This window comes from Lutjanus erythropterus, chromosome 2 (genome assembly GCF_056507025.1).
Source record: "Lutjanus erythropterus isolate fLutEry1 chromosome 2, fLutEry1.hap2, whole genome shotgun sequence".
In the NCBI taxonomy this organism is placed as follows: domain Eukaryota; kingdom Metazoa; phylum Chordata; class Actinopteri; order Lutjaniformes; family Lutjanidae; genus Lutjanus; species Lutjanus erythropterus.
Genome location: NC_139318.1, coordinates 32,311,011 through 32,326,631, shown reverse-complemented (window position 1 = coordinate 32,326,631; position 15,621 = coordinate 32,311,011). Strand labels below are relative to the sequence as shown.

At 38.8% G+C, this 15,621-nt stretch overlaps 1 protein-coding gene across 1 annotated transcript; it reads left to right on the top strand.

The window, feature by feature from the left end:
- Positions 1–2,985: 2,985 nt before the first annotated feature.
- Positions 2,986–15,250, top strand: mims2 (mitochondrial inner membrane scaffold 2). The gene is made up of 3 exons (XM_084737431.1): positions 2,986–3,655; positions 10,590–10,789; positions 14,198–15,250. The coding sequence occupies exons 1-3, from the start codon at positions 3,149–3,151 to the stop codon at positions 14,412–14,414; spliced, it is 924 nt and encodes a 307-aa protein (XP_084593557.1). The 5' UTR covers positions 2,986–3,148; the 3' UTR covers positions 14,415–15,250.
- The last annotated feature ends 371 nt before the right edge of the window (positions 15,251–15,621 follow it).

Here is a 15,621-nt window from a genome sequence, read left to right as displayed (position 1 = left end):
TTTTCATCTTGTTATTTATTGTTATGTCATTTTCATCTTGTTATTTATTGTTATGTCATTTTCATCTTGTGAAGTATCATTATGAATCATCATGTTGTTACGTCTTGTGACATCTTTTTTGTTGTTTTCATTTTGTTACGCCTTTTACATTGTTTTTGTGTTTAAGTATAATATACACTAATGGATGAATCAAAAAACATCTTCTCTATGTGTTATTGTATCTATTGAGGTTGAAATTTTCAGTGCTTTCCCCTACTGGCAGATTAATATTTAACTCTTAACTACATAAAGATAGTGTATTTCACCCAACCACAAATATAAATAGGGTTTTTTTTTCATGAACAGCTATTTTAAATCAGCCCACATGTTGATCTTGTGTCTCTGCTGGGGAAAGTTCAGGGGCTCTGTTGGTGCTCTGACTGTGGGACGTTTTTCATGGCTTCCTGCCAAACATCCCACCCTCTTCTTTATTTCACCTCCTACTCACTCTCACTCCTTTCTCTCTGCCTTTTACCTCGAATGTGCTGATGCATTCTTGGTTGTTATGCTTGCTTGACAAAAACAATCCTGCAAATGTCAAAGGAGAGAATTACTTTTTTACATCTGAAACCAGATGGTGTTCATGACACCACATGATTCAGTGTTCTCTGATGTATAAGAATGAAATATTTAAGGAATTGTGCTGCACAATTTCACATCAGAGAAATTTCTGATCTTGTGCTTTCCCACCACCACTTCCTTTTTAGGTTGGGATTTTCTCAACACTTCTGTCTCGTTTTACATAGGCATGCAAATGTACATGCGAGACATAAAGGCACTTTTGCACTGTAAACACAGTAGACAATGTACTTTCCACTTTATGCTTCTTTATTTGTCTACTCCTCTACATTTCATGGGGAAATATTGTAGTTTCTATTCTGCTACATGTATTTGACAAATGTAGTTACAAGTTTTTGAAGATCAAGATTTTACATACAGAACAACTGATCATCATACAAAAATATTATGCATTTTATAGATTAAACTACTATAAAATAAATTCTATCTCAACTAGCTTAAACATTAGAAAGCTGCAAGCAATGCATCACTGACAGAATAATATAATACTGTATGACACAATGACAGAGGCCATCCTTCCATTTAATCATCTTTAACTAATTTTTCAAGTACAGTTTGATCCTTTTTTTTTTTACTTCTACCTAAGTAAAATTATGAAAATAGGACATTTACTTGTGGAGTTTTTAATCATGTGGTAGTTCTACTTCTGTATATCTAAAAAGGTCTCCATTCTTTCATTCCATGTTTCTATACATTTCATCTTATATTTTTGTGTGAGATGTGGATGGCTGTAAAACCTCAGGCTGGCAGTTGAAAGTTCCTCTAGATATCTTTTCTTTCTCCTGGTTGAACAGCCTTATCTCCCCATAGCATACAGTAACATCCAAAAACACACAAGATAAGGGTCAACAGTAAAAACTAAGATTCTATATTGTTTAACCTCAGAATTGTGTGTTTTTTACTAACCTGCTGTATCATCAGTATGCTCATACATGTACATTTTCCTTTTTTATGGACTGTTTTTGTCTTGATTCGGTAACTCATAATCATTTCCTTTTGTTTAATTTTTTACAGTTTTATGCTTCTCAACTAATGAATGAATGAATGAAAAAAATCAATGAATGAACAAAGTAATGTGTTTGGATTGTGGAGCTTGGATCAGCACATGTCCTACTCTTTTTTTTTACAGAGAGGGCATGTGGGAAAACAACAAACAGACAAAATTTGTGGTGAACTTTGGATTTTAAGGTCCAGAAAGCCTGGAGAAAGTTAGTTACCAAAATGGCAGTATTTGACATCCTATGAATGAGTGGAGTTGTTACAATACCAGAATTTTAAACTTTAATACAATACTAGTATTAAAAAAAACATACCTCTCTTTACATTAAAAGCCAATAACTCTGTTGATAACAAGGCAAACAGAGAAAAAGTCCCAGGCACACAAAATAGCATATTTTTTTCTTAAAAAGATATAAAAATCTCCTGTGCACAGTGCTGGTATAGAGAAAGTAACTATACCACACTAGTATTCTATTGTCTTTTTTGAAAAAAGTATTCATACTTCTGACAAACTTTAAAAAAATTGAAAGATAGCCAATAAATATGATGCCAATAATAAACTGCCTGCTAGGGTGACCAGACATCAGAGTACAAGCCTTTGTCCCGTATGTTCATTTCCCCTGAAAGTTAACCACATAGAAATAGATGATATGAACAACTTATGAATCCATAAAAATATGTTCCTGCTTTTAAATATTAAAAATGTCTTGTTGGTTTTTGTAAAATATATCAGAGTAGTGATGTGTTTTACACCCACGTATTGCACTGATTGGGCTATCATAAATAACTGATTGATGAATAACTGATTTGACCTGTTTTAAACTAGAGGACAGAATGCAGCCCCCACTGCAGGATGACTTTGTGATTAAAATATCTAAAAATGTGTTTGTAAGTTCCTACAGTTTAATGACAATCTCATCTGCTGTAAAGATGTTTAAAATGACTTTAACACACCTGTCACCTGAGCCAGGAAGCTGTCCTTCATATCCTCAGAATATGTCACTTTTTCCACAACATTAATAAATGATCTGAGTTACAGTAATTATTCTGATGTGAGACACCCATCCCCAGCTCCAAATTTCACCTATTCTCATTTGGTTACCTCACTGCCTCCCCCAGCATTAACTAATGACTCTACAGTCTGGACCTGCATCAGATCTTTCTTTCAAAAAATCTCAAGATCTCAAAAAAAAAAAAAAAAAAAAACAGATCGGAAAAACTGAAAGAGGAGCTGCCTGGCTTTCAAAAAAACACGTGTACTGGGCTCAGTTACATTATACTCCAGAGACGGTTCATGATATAACTCAATTGTGAGAGTTAACACGGTTACACCTTTAAATACCCCCCTCCCTCCTCTACTATTGCGATTGCGCGTCAGCTCTCATTGGCTGTCTGTGATGATCGGTCAACAAGAGGACCAGAGGGCTCAGGGCAGCATGTTTACAGCTACTTACTGTCCTATTTATTGCTCCTAAACCATTTACTCTCGTTATTTCTTTACGGAGACACTAAGGTCGTTTCGGAGCGGACAATGTTTTTGTGTCGGACGGGCAGGCTGTCTGCAGCGGCTCTGGATCTGTCTTTCAAGTCAACGGGCTCGTTTCTGCTGCAAGTTAAAACAAACAGATTGAGGGACGTCTCTCTGACATTACGCAAGGACCGCACGTTTCGGGGACACCGGTGTTTCTGTGTGTCCGACCTGAGGAAACGACAATCAGACCTCAAACCCGTGCAGAACTGGGACTCCTCTACTGGTTTTGTAATCTCAGAGTGGGCACACTTGGACCGTGTGGCTGCTGTAGCTGTGAATCTCTCTGAAGGCGTGCAGAGGGAAGCCGAAAATAAAGATATTATCACATTACAGCCGCTCATACATGCGAGCAGACCCCACAGCACCAGGGGAGAAATGGTTGGTAATGGTTTGTTTACAGGTAACTGGGGGGTTTCCAGTCCACGCTGCTCCACCAGGACCATGCACACAAGAGCCACGAAGAAGAGCGACGCCGCTGAGGAGCAGACGACTGACAACAACAAAGAGGTATATTAAACTGTTCAAGTCGAGTGTTTGTGTAACCCCATTGACCCGATAATAAGAGCACACAGGTCCCAGTCTGTGTCCACACGCTGTTCAACTGGTGGGGGACTCCCTGTGTGTATGGTGTGTGTGTCCCAGGACTCAACTCAAAGCCATGAAATATGCAGAAAGCTGCCTGCCTGCCTGGCCGCCCGGGCAGCAGCAGCCATGTAAGCTGGCAGTTTTGTTATACAACAGTGCGTGACGTTCACAGCTGTGTGGGCCGTAAACATGTGCAGGAAACTCACACTAGTTCATGCACCTGCGTTCACAACCAGCACAAGTGTCACTTACAGAGCCGAGAGAGCAGAGCACATGTCCTGCTGACTCACTGTTCAACAGGCTGCACAGCAAACTAAACGCTGGCTCCGTTTCACGAGAATGAGTCATTTTGTCCGAGCCGGCGAATTTGAATAAGACGTAAATTCACTGAGCATGTTTGGCATGTGCTCAGTTAGTGGTGACTCAACACCGCTGATGTGAAAGTAGATTAAAAAAAATGTATGCCTGCAGTTCTTAGAAGGCACAAAACCACTTTTACAATGATGTTTTCCGGTATCTTCAGTGGTATGAGGCTCACTCTGAATGACTGAGCCATATGATTATTTTAGGTACTTACATAAGACGAAGAGTCACTCTGTGAGGCTGTACACAGTGGCGCTTTGAGCTAACTGCTAACATGCTAATATTTACCATGCTCACATCCTTTGTTTAATGTATTAGCAAGCTAACATTTGCTAATTAGCACAAAGTTTAGCTAAGGCTGATGGGAATGTCATTAGATTGGAAAATGTGATGCAAACCAAAGGATGTCCTTAAATTTTTAATTCTGACCAGACTGTGGTAGGAGAGGAAAAGTCAGGGATATTACTTGAGTCATTAGGATTTCTGTCAAATATATGAACCAGATTTCTAGAGTTGGGACCAGTCTGATCAAATATTGGCATCAGATTGATCCAGTGACTGATGTCACTGTTCCACATGCCAGTCTCGCTCCAAAGCCTGATGTTTCTATGAATCATAAATATGTCATACATATGTAATAAATATGTCATGTTTTAAACCCATAAAATGTTGTAGCACAAATAGATTAATAAGCACTTAATCAGTTCTATAAAGATGTCCAGTTGTCCCATATTTCTTTTTTTTTTTTGGTCACCCAGATTTCTATGAGTTTGATTTACATCACAGAGTTTGCGATGGACCATGAACCCAACAAAACCTCACAAGAAAGTCTGTAACTAAGAGAGTTAGTGACCACTGGATAATTGAATATGTCCTCAGTTTGAGGATGTTTCAGTCTCCAAACAGTAAAAAAAAAAAAATAGAGAAGTAAGACAGCAACTTGTAATTGATCCTCTGGTGGGCTGTGAAGCCCTTGTCTTTGGGCTTTGCACAGCCATGATAAATTAATAAAACATTTGAATTTGAAAATACCGTAAAATATTTCTGAATCATTAAAAAAAAGTAATCAGAAAAAATGGCCATGGGATTTAGATCATATGTTATTCTTCATTTATCTGACCTAGTTTAACAGGTGTATTTGGTGACTTGTAACACCAGAACATCTCTTATATCACTAGTACGATTATTCTCATGTGTTGATCAAAATGGTGATTAAAGGTTTGGGTGGGCCGCGGAAGATTTTCAGACTTTAAACTGGTCAGTGGCATTCAAGTTTGGGTTTGGCTGAGTTAGAGTATCGGCAGATATCCAAATTGAGGTATCAGATCAGAACTGAAAAAATGTAGCTGTGCATCTCTACAAATTTCATAGCAGTGCTAAAATAGACCTTTGTTGTTGGTTTGGTAGCTGACAGCACTGCAAATGTACAGTTTACATTTGAGTTTTCAGTGAATAAAGACTGAAGGTTCTTAAGACTAGCAGAGCTCCTGTGTGTGTGTGTGTGTTGTTTCCATGCTGTGGGAGCAGCGCAGCTATTACGATCAGCGCTGCCTACCTTAAGTACTACGGTACAGTGGAGGACAGCCGAGTTGAGCTGTTAAAGATAAATACTGCCATAATACAGTATACCTTGGTAAAATTTCAGGAAGGTATGAAAACATAGATAACACCCAAGCCTAGATTATAAATCTGACTGTATTCAAATGGTAGATTAAAGCCATTATTCATCTCCTCAGTATGCACCTCTCACACAAATACTGATAAAATCCTCACTCTTTGCAAGCAAGCAGCTAATACAGCTGAAGTGCCTTACTATTGTATATGAGTGGGCAAACTGGATTCAGTTAGATTGCCTCTCATGAAAACAGTCTGTGTCCTTCAAAGGATTATTCCACTGTTTCAGCAGTACACTCCTAAAACATTGATGGACTCATGATAGATAGTTTATAAAAGAGGATACAAATAGATTGATGCAACAGAACCAGAGATAGTCTTCTATTATTCCACATACTTTTCTTCCTTGTCAAAACTTGGCAACCACATCATCCACAATCCAACTCCACTGTCAACAATCACAGTGTTATACATTAGTATAACAGTAGCGGCTAATGTAGCTTCGAGCTGCTAGCCTCTAGCCGAGATGAAGAGCGTGCTACAGAGGTCTGGTGAGCTCAGTTCTGTGTAACTCAACAAAAATCCCCTGATTTCTTTCATTTTCAAACTTGTAGCCGTCAAACCCAACTGACACCGCCTCAAGGGACATCACTTGAGGCGGTATAGCAGATTTTGTGCTCCCACTAGAGCCACAGGAGACCTTACACAACTTTCTCACATGAACAGTCGTAGTCATAGACAGATATGTAGCAGGATGAGACCTGATGCAGTAGATCACTGTTTTGTTCACTTTCTCATTAGACCTGACACTTTTCTGCTTAAGCCTCTGACATTTCCCTCTCATTCTTCCTGTGTAAGCTTGTGCATGTGAGTGTGTCTTTGTCTGTTTGCATGCCACTGTGACTCTACATATCTGCATGTGTTTTCATGCCTCTGAAAAGCTGTTATCAGACACAGCAGTACCACTGTTCCCCTCCCATACACCCTCCCTGGCACAACTCCCTTTGGCTGCTTGTTCACATGACCCTCCCACGCTGCTGCCCGCCTTTACTTTTAGCTTGGCCTGACTTCGCCTCTGAAAAGCTGCGGCCTGCTCCCTCACCCACTCTGGCCTTTCTATTGTCCATTGTTGGCAGGCCTGGGAATACGTCACCAAGACTATGGCTTCATCCAGGGGGCTAGGGCCAAAATTCAGCAAGACAAATTGCAGGGAAGAGAAAAGATCAGCTTGTTTTTCTCCTGTTCCCTTCTTCCTCATTGTTCTTCCCCCTTGATTAATTGTCTGACTTGGGTCTACAAAGGAAGACAGGCTGAAGAAAGCAGAATGTCAGTGCAGCAACAAAGGAAAGAATGAAAATTACTACATGTTAGGCCGAACGTTGCAGGCTACATCATGCTCACCGATGCTCCCAAGTTTCAGAAGCGGCCCAAGTTCTGATCTTTTTAACTGAATATGTCACATATGCAAATAATTCATTAGAGCAAAGAATGCATTAACGTGTTAAACCTGATCTATAAGGACCATGGAGTTTCAGGGTCCTGCAGCACTCTGCAATTTTGAGCTTTTTGTTAAACATGTAGAAGTTGCAAACAAAACTACCAAACATAAAATCAATGAAACAACTTCTGAATAGAGAACAATTGTAACAATAAATGTGCTGTTATTTATTTTAAGCAATGAAATTTAGCACATTTCAGTCAGTACAGTGCTTTACCCATTTAGTCCTAAATCTAGAGGAATATTACATAATACAAAACTCATGTTTTTCCACTTTTGTAAGACACAAAGTTACTTTTTTAATGTATAATATAACTATAGTTATCTTTTCTGTCTTCTTTCATCTTTTCTTTTCTACGATCTGGTATTGTTTCTACTTATCAGTCAAATTCTTTAGCGATTCCTGATCAATTTTCTGTGTGTGGAGGAAAGTAGGCCTACACACAGCAACTGTTTCATTAACTCATGATGCAGTGTAAAGTAGAAAAATGGCCATGACTCCTCCTTTTTCCACATTTCCAGTAGCGTAGATGCATGAGTTTGACCACAACTGTCAGAAAAGCTTGGCAGCATTGATAGATGGAATTGTTGAATTGGAACCGGTTCTCAACTGGAAGCGGTTCTTGATTCCCATCCCTACTATTTTCTGCTGTACTTTCTGGCTCACACACATTTTCCATCAGCCCACATTTTGTCCTCACCACTGGTGACCTTGATTTGATAGTCTACCATAATAATAAATTGCCCATTAAATAGGTCACTGTAGGGAGTATTCTTTGTACTTAGTCATCTCAGCTTTGTAGGTGCAAGGTCAATATTTCGTCTAAAAATAAATTCATTCCACGCAGGCCTCACCTACTTCCTGTTTTTTCATAGAAGAACCTAAGGAGTGCCTCTTGCAGAAAATATTTGAATAGTGACTTCAGATTGAACCACTGCACGCCATGCCTTCCTGTTAGCTGGCATTTTTACTGTTCAAGTTTCAGTTTAACAGCCTTAATAATCAAAAGGAAAGAAAATAATTGAATATGGGCAATAAAACTGAAATAATCCCCCCAGTATTTTGTAATTATAATGAAAAGGCTCCATAAAAGATATTTTGTTGTAATTGCATTTGGTTTTGAGAGAAGAATGTGATGAAAGGTTTCACATATGACAGCAATTTTATGCCAAATGACTGTAACACCACAAAGTTTTGTTCAGTCTGTTCAGTACTGACTGTAATCAGTACTCAAATTTAAGTTTCTCTTACATCAATTTTTAAAGTCTTGCATGTCACACTCTGCAAGAGTTTAGACCACGTTAGGATTATTTTCATGTCTCTGTGCCGGTGAGCAGCAGGCATTATGTTTTCAGGTTGTTTGTCCTTCCCATCCACATGAATGCGATACCTTAAGAATTCCTTGAGGGGTTCTTTAAAACTTGGCACAGTCCACTTGGACTCATATATGAACTTTTTAGATTTTAGTGGTCAAAGGTCAGTGTTTCTGTGACTTGGCAAAAACGTCCACCTCACTCAAGGATGAACTGACTAGAATTTGGTCACTGTGACCACAAAGCATGGTCTTAGCCATAACTCCAGAACTCACATGCTAATTGTAAATTTCTCACAAATATCTAATAGCATAAAATGATGAGGTGATGACATTTTATTTCCAATACCAGTCCTCTGTACTTCTCTGTAAAAGTGAAGACAGCATGTTTCTCACTGGATATTATTCTCTGGCGTTGTTCATGTCAGTATAGTGATAACTTTGACTTTGCAAAAACCCCCACTAACTTTTTATTAAATTAAAAAGTTACAGGTCAATATAATGGTAAATTCCATGTTGAATTCCTTTCAAGTCATCAATACATACATTCTATTAACAGACATGGATGTAAACAACAAGTGGACTGGTTGGTGGAGGCATATTACTGTGAGGTGCAATTCTAGTTTTCTATAAAAAACGACCATGCTGCCCTGTCACCTTGAATTGTGATCTTTCACTTTGTGCACTATCATACTTGTTGTACAGGTTCTGCTGCATTAAACATGGCTACAGTTGTAAAATGCAGCCCTTGAGGCTTCAGTCAGTGGGAGGATTATGTTTATTTACACGCTGTACTGTTAACATTCTGCAGGCTTTCTCTCTTTTTAAAAAAAAAATCCTGCTTGTTTCGCTCTGTGAGTCACGTCTACTCTATCAATGCTCTGTGGTGGTCTGTTGTCTGCTGTGGTGCTCTTATTGTTGTTGTCCATGTTGTAGTTAACTAATCTGGAGTGACCTGCCTGCTCCCTGCTACATGTCAGACAGCTGAATTGAGTCCCCTGCTTGTTCATCTTAGAGAGTGGTGTGTGTTTGTGTCTGGAGGTCACACACACAGAGTAATGTGGGTGTTTGTGCACTCATGAGAGGCTCTTTGTGCGCGTGTTTGTAAGGGAGAGTGGCGGACTTCGTTTGTGTGTGAAAGGGTGAGTGATAAAGTGAATTACCTAAAGCATACAGCAGCGGTCTATGTTTAATCAGCTGACTCGTCTGCACGATGAATAGAGGAAACTCATAAAAGTCCAGCTTTGTTTGACCTCAACTATGAACTAGATGACACATGATCGCAGCACACAGTGTTTGTTTTTCTATATTATGATGATGCATGCATTTCTAAAGCCGAAAAAAAAAAAAAAAGGTTGTTGTAGCTTGGTTTGAACTCTTTGAACTTAACATTTGTTTGCTGATTCTGCAGAGCATCAGGAAAAGGAAATTCTGAACTTGATTAAAGGAAAACATTACTGTGATTTTGATATTTGTTTTGATAAATTGTGCGATCAGACATTGTTCTTGCATTCCTTGCAAAGGCAAATAGCAGTAAGATTTTAATGTTAAAAGGTCATGATTAGAATTTCTACATACTTATTGCACCTGTAAATGCTTTTAAATTACCTTTAGATATCTATCAACATGTGTTCTGTTCAGACAGGAGTAACAAACTGGTGTTAATGCTTCAGCATCACCACTCATTCAGTATACCAACACCTAATGCACGTCAACTCAAGTCAGGTGGATATTAAAAGTAAAAATTGGTTGGTTGTTTGAACTCCTCTGTGCTGTGTATTTAAATGCAAAGAATGGTGAAAAACTATGATGTGTCCGTCTTGGGGCTCGTCAGCCACGGGTCTGTGGAATATGAATGTGATAAATGTCACGATTTTGTATGCAGAGTGGAAACTATCGCCACAATTTTCATCCACTTCCTCTTTGCCATTCATATCTTCTCTCCGTTTTGTAGTCTGTCTTCTTACGAGACACATTCTCCAGGGATTGATTTTCACTTCATCCTCTTCAATTTCATATTGTCCTGCTCACTTCCTCCTATTTTTCTCTCTCTTTTTTTTTTGCCCAGGATGAGCAGAATTTAAAGGAGGCCTCTACTACTTCTTCATCTGCTGCAAAGGCCTCAGGAGAGTTAGAGCCAGAGGGAGGAAAACCCACCAAAACCCAGCAGCTAAAGAAAGTTTTCAAGGAATATGGAGCAGTGGGAGTTTCCTTTCATATCTGTATCTCCCTCATGTCCCTGGGAATGTTCTACCTCCTTATATCCAGGTAACATAACATCAGAATAGTGCTTTTTCTATGGCTTGGAGAAAAGTGGCCACATATTGCTACCATTTTTTCCACCCTAAAACTTTTAACCTCTGTTAAATATGTACCTTAATCTTATTTGGCCACAGATTCTTGTTTTGGAACTAGGGCTGCAACTAACAATGATTTTCAGTATCAACTATCCATCTGTCTATTAGTTTTTCAATTAATTAATTTAGTTGTTTGGTCAAAAAATGTCAGGAAAGCATGGACAGTGTGACTCAGTGTTTGCCAAAGCTCATATTGTCCACAAACCAAAGATATTCAGATTACTGTCACAGAAGAGTAACAAAACAAAACAAGAAAATATTCATAGTTAAGGAGCTAGAATCATCAACTTTATTCTAATTGTAGCAGCTCTATTATGTTGATATTATTTAACAATAGTAATGTGTGTCAAACTTGTATAATGAGACTAAAAAACAGACTGACACTACACACACTACAATACAACATTTCCCTACAAGTTTAATAGAAATAGGAGCGTCTGTATTTAGGACGTATCATATTGAATATCCTACCATCAGGATTTCTTAACACTCTGATATACTGTTATACCTTTATACCTCTCAAGCCTGCTGATCATCTTCTGAATTCAAGCTTCTTTCTTTCACTGAACTTAGATTAGCCCTGTGAAGCCAGTGTAAAATATACTATACTTAAACTCAAAAGAAAAAATGAAACTCCTGCCCCTCCCCCACAGCTGGAAGATTAATGTATACGGTCATTCCACTACAATACATACACTATGTATGTTTGCTACAGCCAACAGACAATAAAAATCACAAAATGTCAAGAAAGGAAAGAGTCTCACATCTATTTTCCTTATTAAACAGAAAAAAAACAACCAAAAACAGCAGACGATGAACTCAGCCAGTCATCGATAGCTGATGTACAAGGCCATCCGCCAAACTGTCTTTGCCGTTGTTGACCTCTTAATTAGTCTGTTGTTGAACAACAGCTCTCATTTGTTCTTGGGAAGCAGTTAAATTAGCAAAATAAATTGGCAAAAATCTCAGATTGCCTAGATAGTCATACAATCACCCAACCCCAATCTGATGAATGTCAAGTGTGGCTACAATGTGACCAAACACATTTTCAGGATCAAAGAATGAAAATGTCTTTCTAGATATACAGATTCTCAGCAGGATGAGAAATACTTTGAACATGAGAGAGAGATTCCTCTATTGACCATAGTAGTCCACATTGATCATATTTAGGGAAATGTAGGAAATCACTGACTGGAATGAAAGCAGATGAAGCCAGCTGAAGAAAAATAACTCTGGCATGCATCAAACACCACTGACTGATTTCATCCAGCAGTGTAAGAGCATCCAAGTGCAACATCATTTCCTTTACACCTAAAGAGGACGTGCACAGGAAATTACTGACCCGCGGGCTGCTTATACACTGAGGAATGCAAAATGTCTGCTGCAAATTGGCACAGAATGGGACCCGTTAGATGAGAGAAAGCAAAGTACTGGCTCTTGAAAATGTCCACTCAGTCAGCCGCATTATACCGGCCCTGCTGTTGTTGAAAAACTACGAATGGGCTGAATCAGACAGACACTAAAATCATGTTGAGCGCTTGAATAAAACATGAGTTCACTTTCTCATCTTGCAAGTGTTTTTTTAGACTTTACAACAACACATGCAGAATTTAAAACCTCTGACACCACATTCAACTGTCTTGTGTGTTTTGTAACCCTCTATTGATTGTGACAGACAGAGAAAAGCTAAAGCAGCACAACAAGTTTTGGCAAGAGTACCAGTCCAGACAATTTTCAGGCTCTTGTCTGTCTGTCTGGCCACATGCCAGAGGCACGAATACCAGAGAGACTTGGCAGAGATTATCTGACAGCTTAGAGATTTCCTTGTATAGCTGATAATGGCCTTGAAGTGAAAGCTGACTCTGTAGCTAGCAACCATTGAGCATTATCACTGTGCAGCTACAGAGCCCAGGCATGTGGCCCGCTAATACAGTGCTGTGTGCTGGGTAAACAGTTGTCAGGGTGCAGATGGATCTTTATATTTAGCTGACTAAAGTTTGCTGAGTGCAACAGAGCTGTTAATGTGAGACAGAGATGCTGTATTGATTGAAGCAGCTCTCGGCCTCGTGTTAGCACATTCTTTACATATTTATTTCCCTGAATAGCTCAGATGAAAATGCCACAACTCAAAAAAAGGTAGAGATACATGCAGCTTGTTAAACCCTCTTTGATTTCTCCGTGCTTCTAATGCTTATCAGTTTAAATGGGTCAAAAGGCTGTAAAATAAACTATTATACAATCTTTATTGTCTGAACACAGCTCCCTCTGGTGGAGTTAACCATGAATTGCACTTCTAACAACTTAAAACCAAGATAGAAACAGCATCTACTCATTTACTTTATATTTAATCTCTTGAAATCAGGCAGGAGCAAAAGCTAAGTCGTAAAGAGACTTTTGAGATTTAATTTTTGGGCTCTGAAGCACCTGAAAGTTTGACCTCTTAATTTTTCTTGGAGATGTTTTCTAGAAAGGGACCGTTTGTTACTTCGGAGGAGGAAGATCTTGTAGGTCAAAATGTTGCCCTGTAACACAATATAAAAGTTGTCTATTGGGGAATTTAACAGTGTGCAGACGCATTTTCATTTTTTTCTGTCATGAGCCATTTTTTACCCTCTATCTGTATATATTTTAGCCTGGATGTGCACACACTTGCTCCTCTTCTACTGTTTGTTCCTCATCCATTTTTCTTTATCCTGAGCCTCTCCAGAGCTACATAATACAATCATAAAAGTTTTAATGCAATGCATATTTTCCTCTGTCTGCTTTGTGCAAAATTATCCTCAATATTATCCAAGTCCAATATGGTCATTCTGCTTTCAATTGAAAAGCGAGAAAGTGCTTTCAGACATTTTTACGTAATATTAGTCCAAAGTTAATTTTTAATCCTGACAAGTTTTGTGCCAAAAAGTGGTGAAGTCTGCCAAAAGCAGACTGTATCACACAGTTTATGAGTATTTTTATGAAGTCGCTGAATGTCAAAATGTAGTCGATTAATATTATAATTAATTATTATGGTGTTCATATTCTCAGTATATTGGATAAATAGATTAAATAGTTACAGTATCTGTTTTAAAACAAATCTTTTAAAAAAACACTTTCTCCCTCTCCGTCTTCCTTGGTTTTGTTTAATTATTTCCCCTGCCTCATGTTGGGTGTTATGGTGAAAAAAATGCTGAAACATCTGTGTGCGTGTGTGTAGTGGACTGTCGTTTTTTTTATAACAATAAGAAAAATGAAATAAGATATTTTGTGAGTGATCTCCTAACATATGAATCCTATGTATTTCTAACCAGTCTTTCTGTGTTATCTGTCTCCTCAGTGGGATTGATATGGCGGCCATGCTGTGCAAACTGGGCTTCAACGAGGCGGTTGTTCAATCTAAGATGGCAGCAGGGACGAGCACGTTCGTCTTGGCCTACGCCATCCACAAGCTTTTCGCTCCGGTTCGCATCAGCATCACTCTGGTGTCGGTGCCTCTCATCGTGCGCTACTTCAGAAAGACTGGTCTCTTTAAACCGCCCACACCTGCACCCTAATGACCCTCCTCTACTCCTCCGCTGCCTCATTAAGCAACAAACATCCTGACTGTTAATGGCCATAATTAAAACGCCTGTATATATTCTTACTCATTTTGCCTTCATCTAGAAATGCCTCATCTTTTCTCAGTTGTTGTGGATTCAGGTGAAACATTTCCTACATTAGTTGTATTACTTGTTTTGCTGTAGGATTAAAAAGTCTGAATTGTAAGTGTAGTTGAAGTCATGCCTTAATATATGTGCATTCCAAAAAACAGAAACAAAGGCTGAAAAAGCTCAAATATTTATTTACAATCAGAAGTATCATCAGGGATTTTAAGTTTTTGAGTCTGAAGCTCTTTCAGTAGGCAGGTTTGTCTCTTAATGCTGTGAAGGTTCCCTGTGGGGGGCGAGTGGAAAAAAGCTGATCTCTCCTCCACTGTTCGCTGTTAGCTGACTAGGCCATGTTCTGGTGTTCTGTGAATCAGCAGAATAATTTTGATTCTCTGTCTCTCCTTCCCCTCTCCTCTCTTCCTCTCCTTACTTAGCTCAGACTCTTTCTCTCCTACATACCATTTATTTTCTGCTAGTTTGCGTCCCTCCTATTTTTCTTCTCAGCATCCACTGCCCTCCCTTTACACTCCTTTGCTGTTCCTCTCTTCTCTTTTTCTTCTCTCTTCTGTCCTTCTTGTTCTTTGCAAATGCCACTGCCCAAGCAGTAATTTGGAGTATATTAATCTCAGAGTGAAGCTGATTGTAGTTCATTGTAAGCTTTGGATGAGGAATGTTGGTTTGTCAGGTTTTTTTCTGATTGAATGGACCGTATTTAACTATTAAAAATGGGAAGTTCTCTTTTATATTTGGCCTGTTTTTGTTTTGAAATACCATCATCACACTCTATATCAATTAATTTCTTTTTTAATTACTGTATTTGGTCCTTTTTCAGTTTAAAGATGCCATAATTAATTGCTGCCAGCAACTTAATGATTTTGACTGACTGTCACTGCACTCAAGAGGGTTTTCAGCTGCAGCAGGCAGCTGATTTAAATAGCTCTTAAAACGAATTGTTTACCTGCCCTGCACTTAATGGCAGGTAGGCAGAATTAGTGAACACTTTAGTGCCATTTAACAGAGGAAGAGCAGAATATTTCAGTCTGGTAGTGGTGGAGACCAAAGCAGAGCTAAAAGGAGAGGAAAGACAGGCCAGAAGCATACTTCCAAATTAGCA

Coding starts and splice junctions, on each gene's coding strand:
- mims2 (XM_084737431.1), top strand. CDS start 3,149: ATGTTTTTGTGTCGGACGGGCAGGCTGTCTGCAGCGGCTCTGGATCTG. Junction 3,656..10,589: donor CGACTGACAACAACAAAGAG/GTATATTAAACT, acceptor TTTTTTGCCCAG/GATGAGCAGAATTTAAAGGA. Junction 10,790..14,197: donor TTCTACCTCCTTATATCCAG/GTAACATAACAT, acceptor CTGTCTCCTCAG/TGGGATTGATATGGCGGCCA.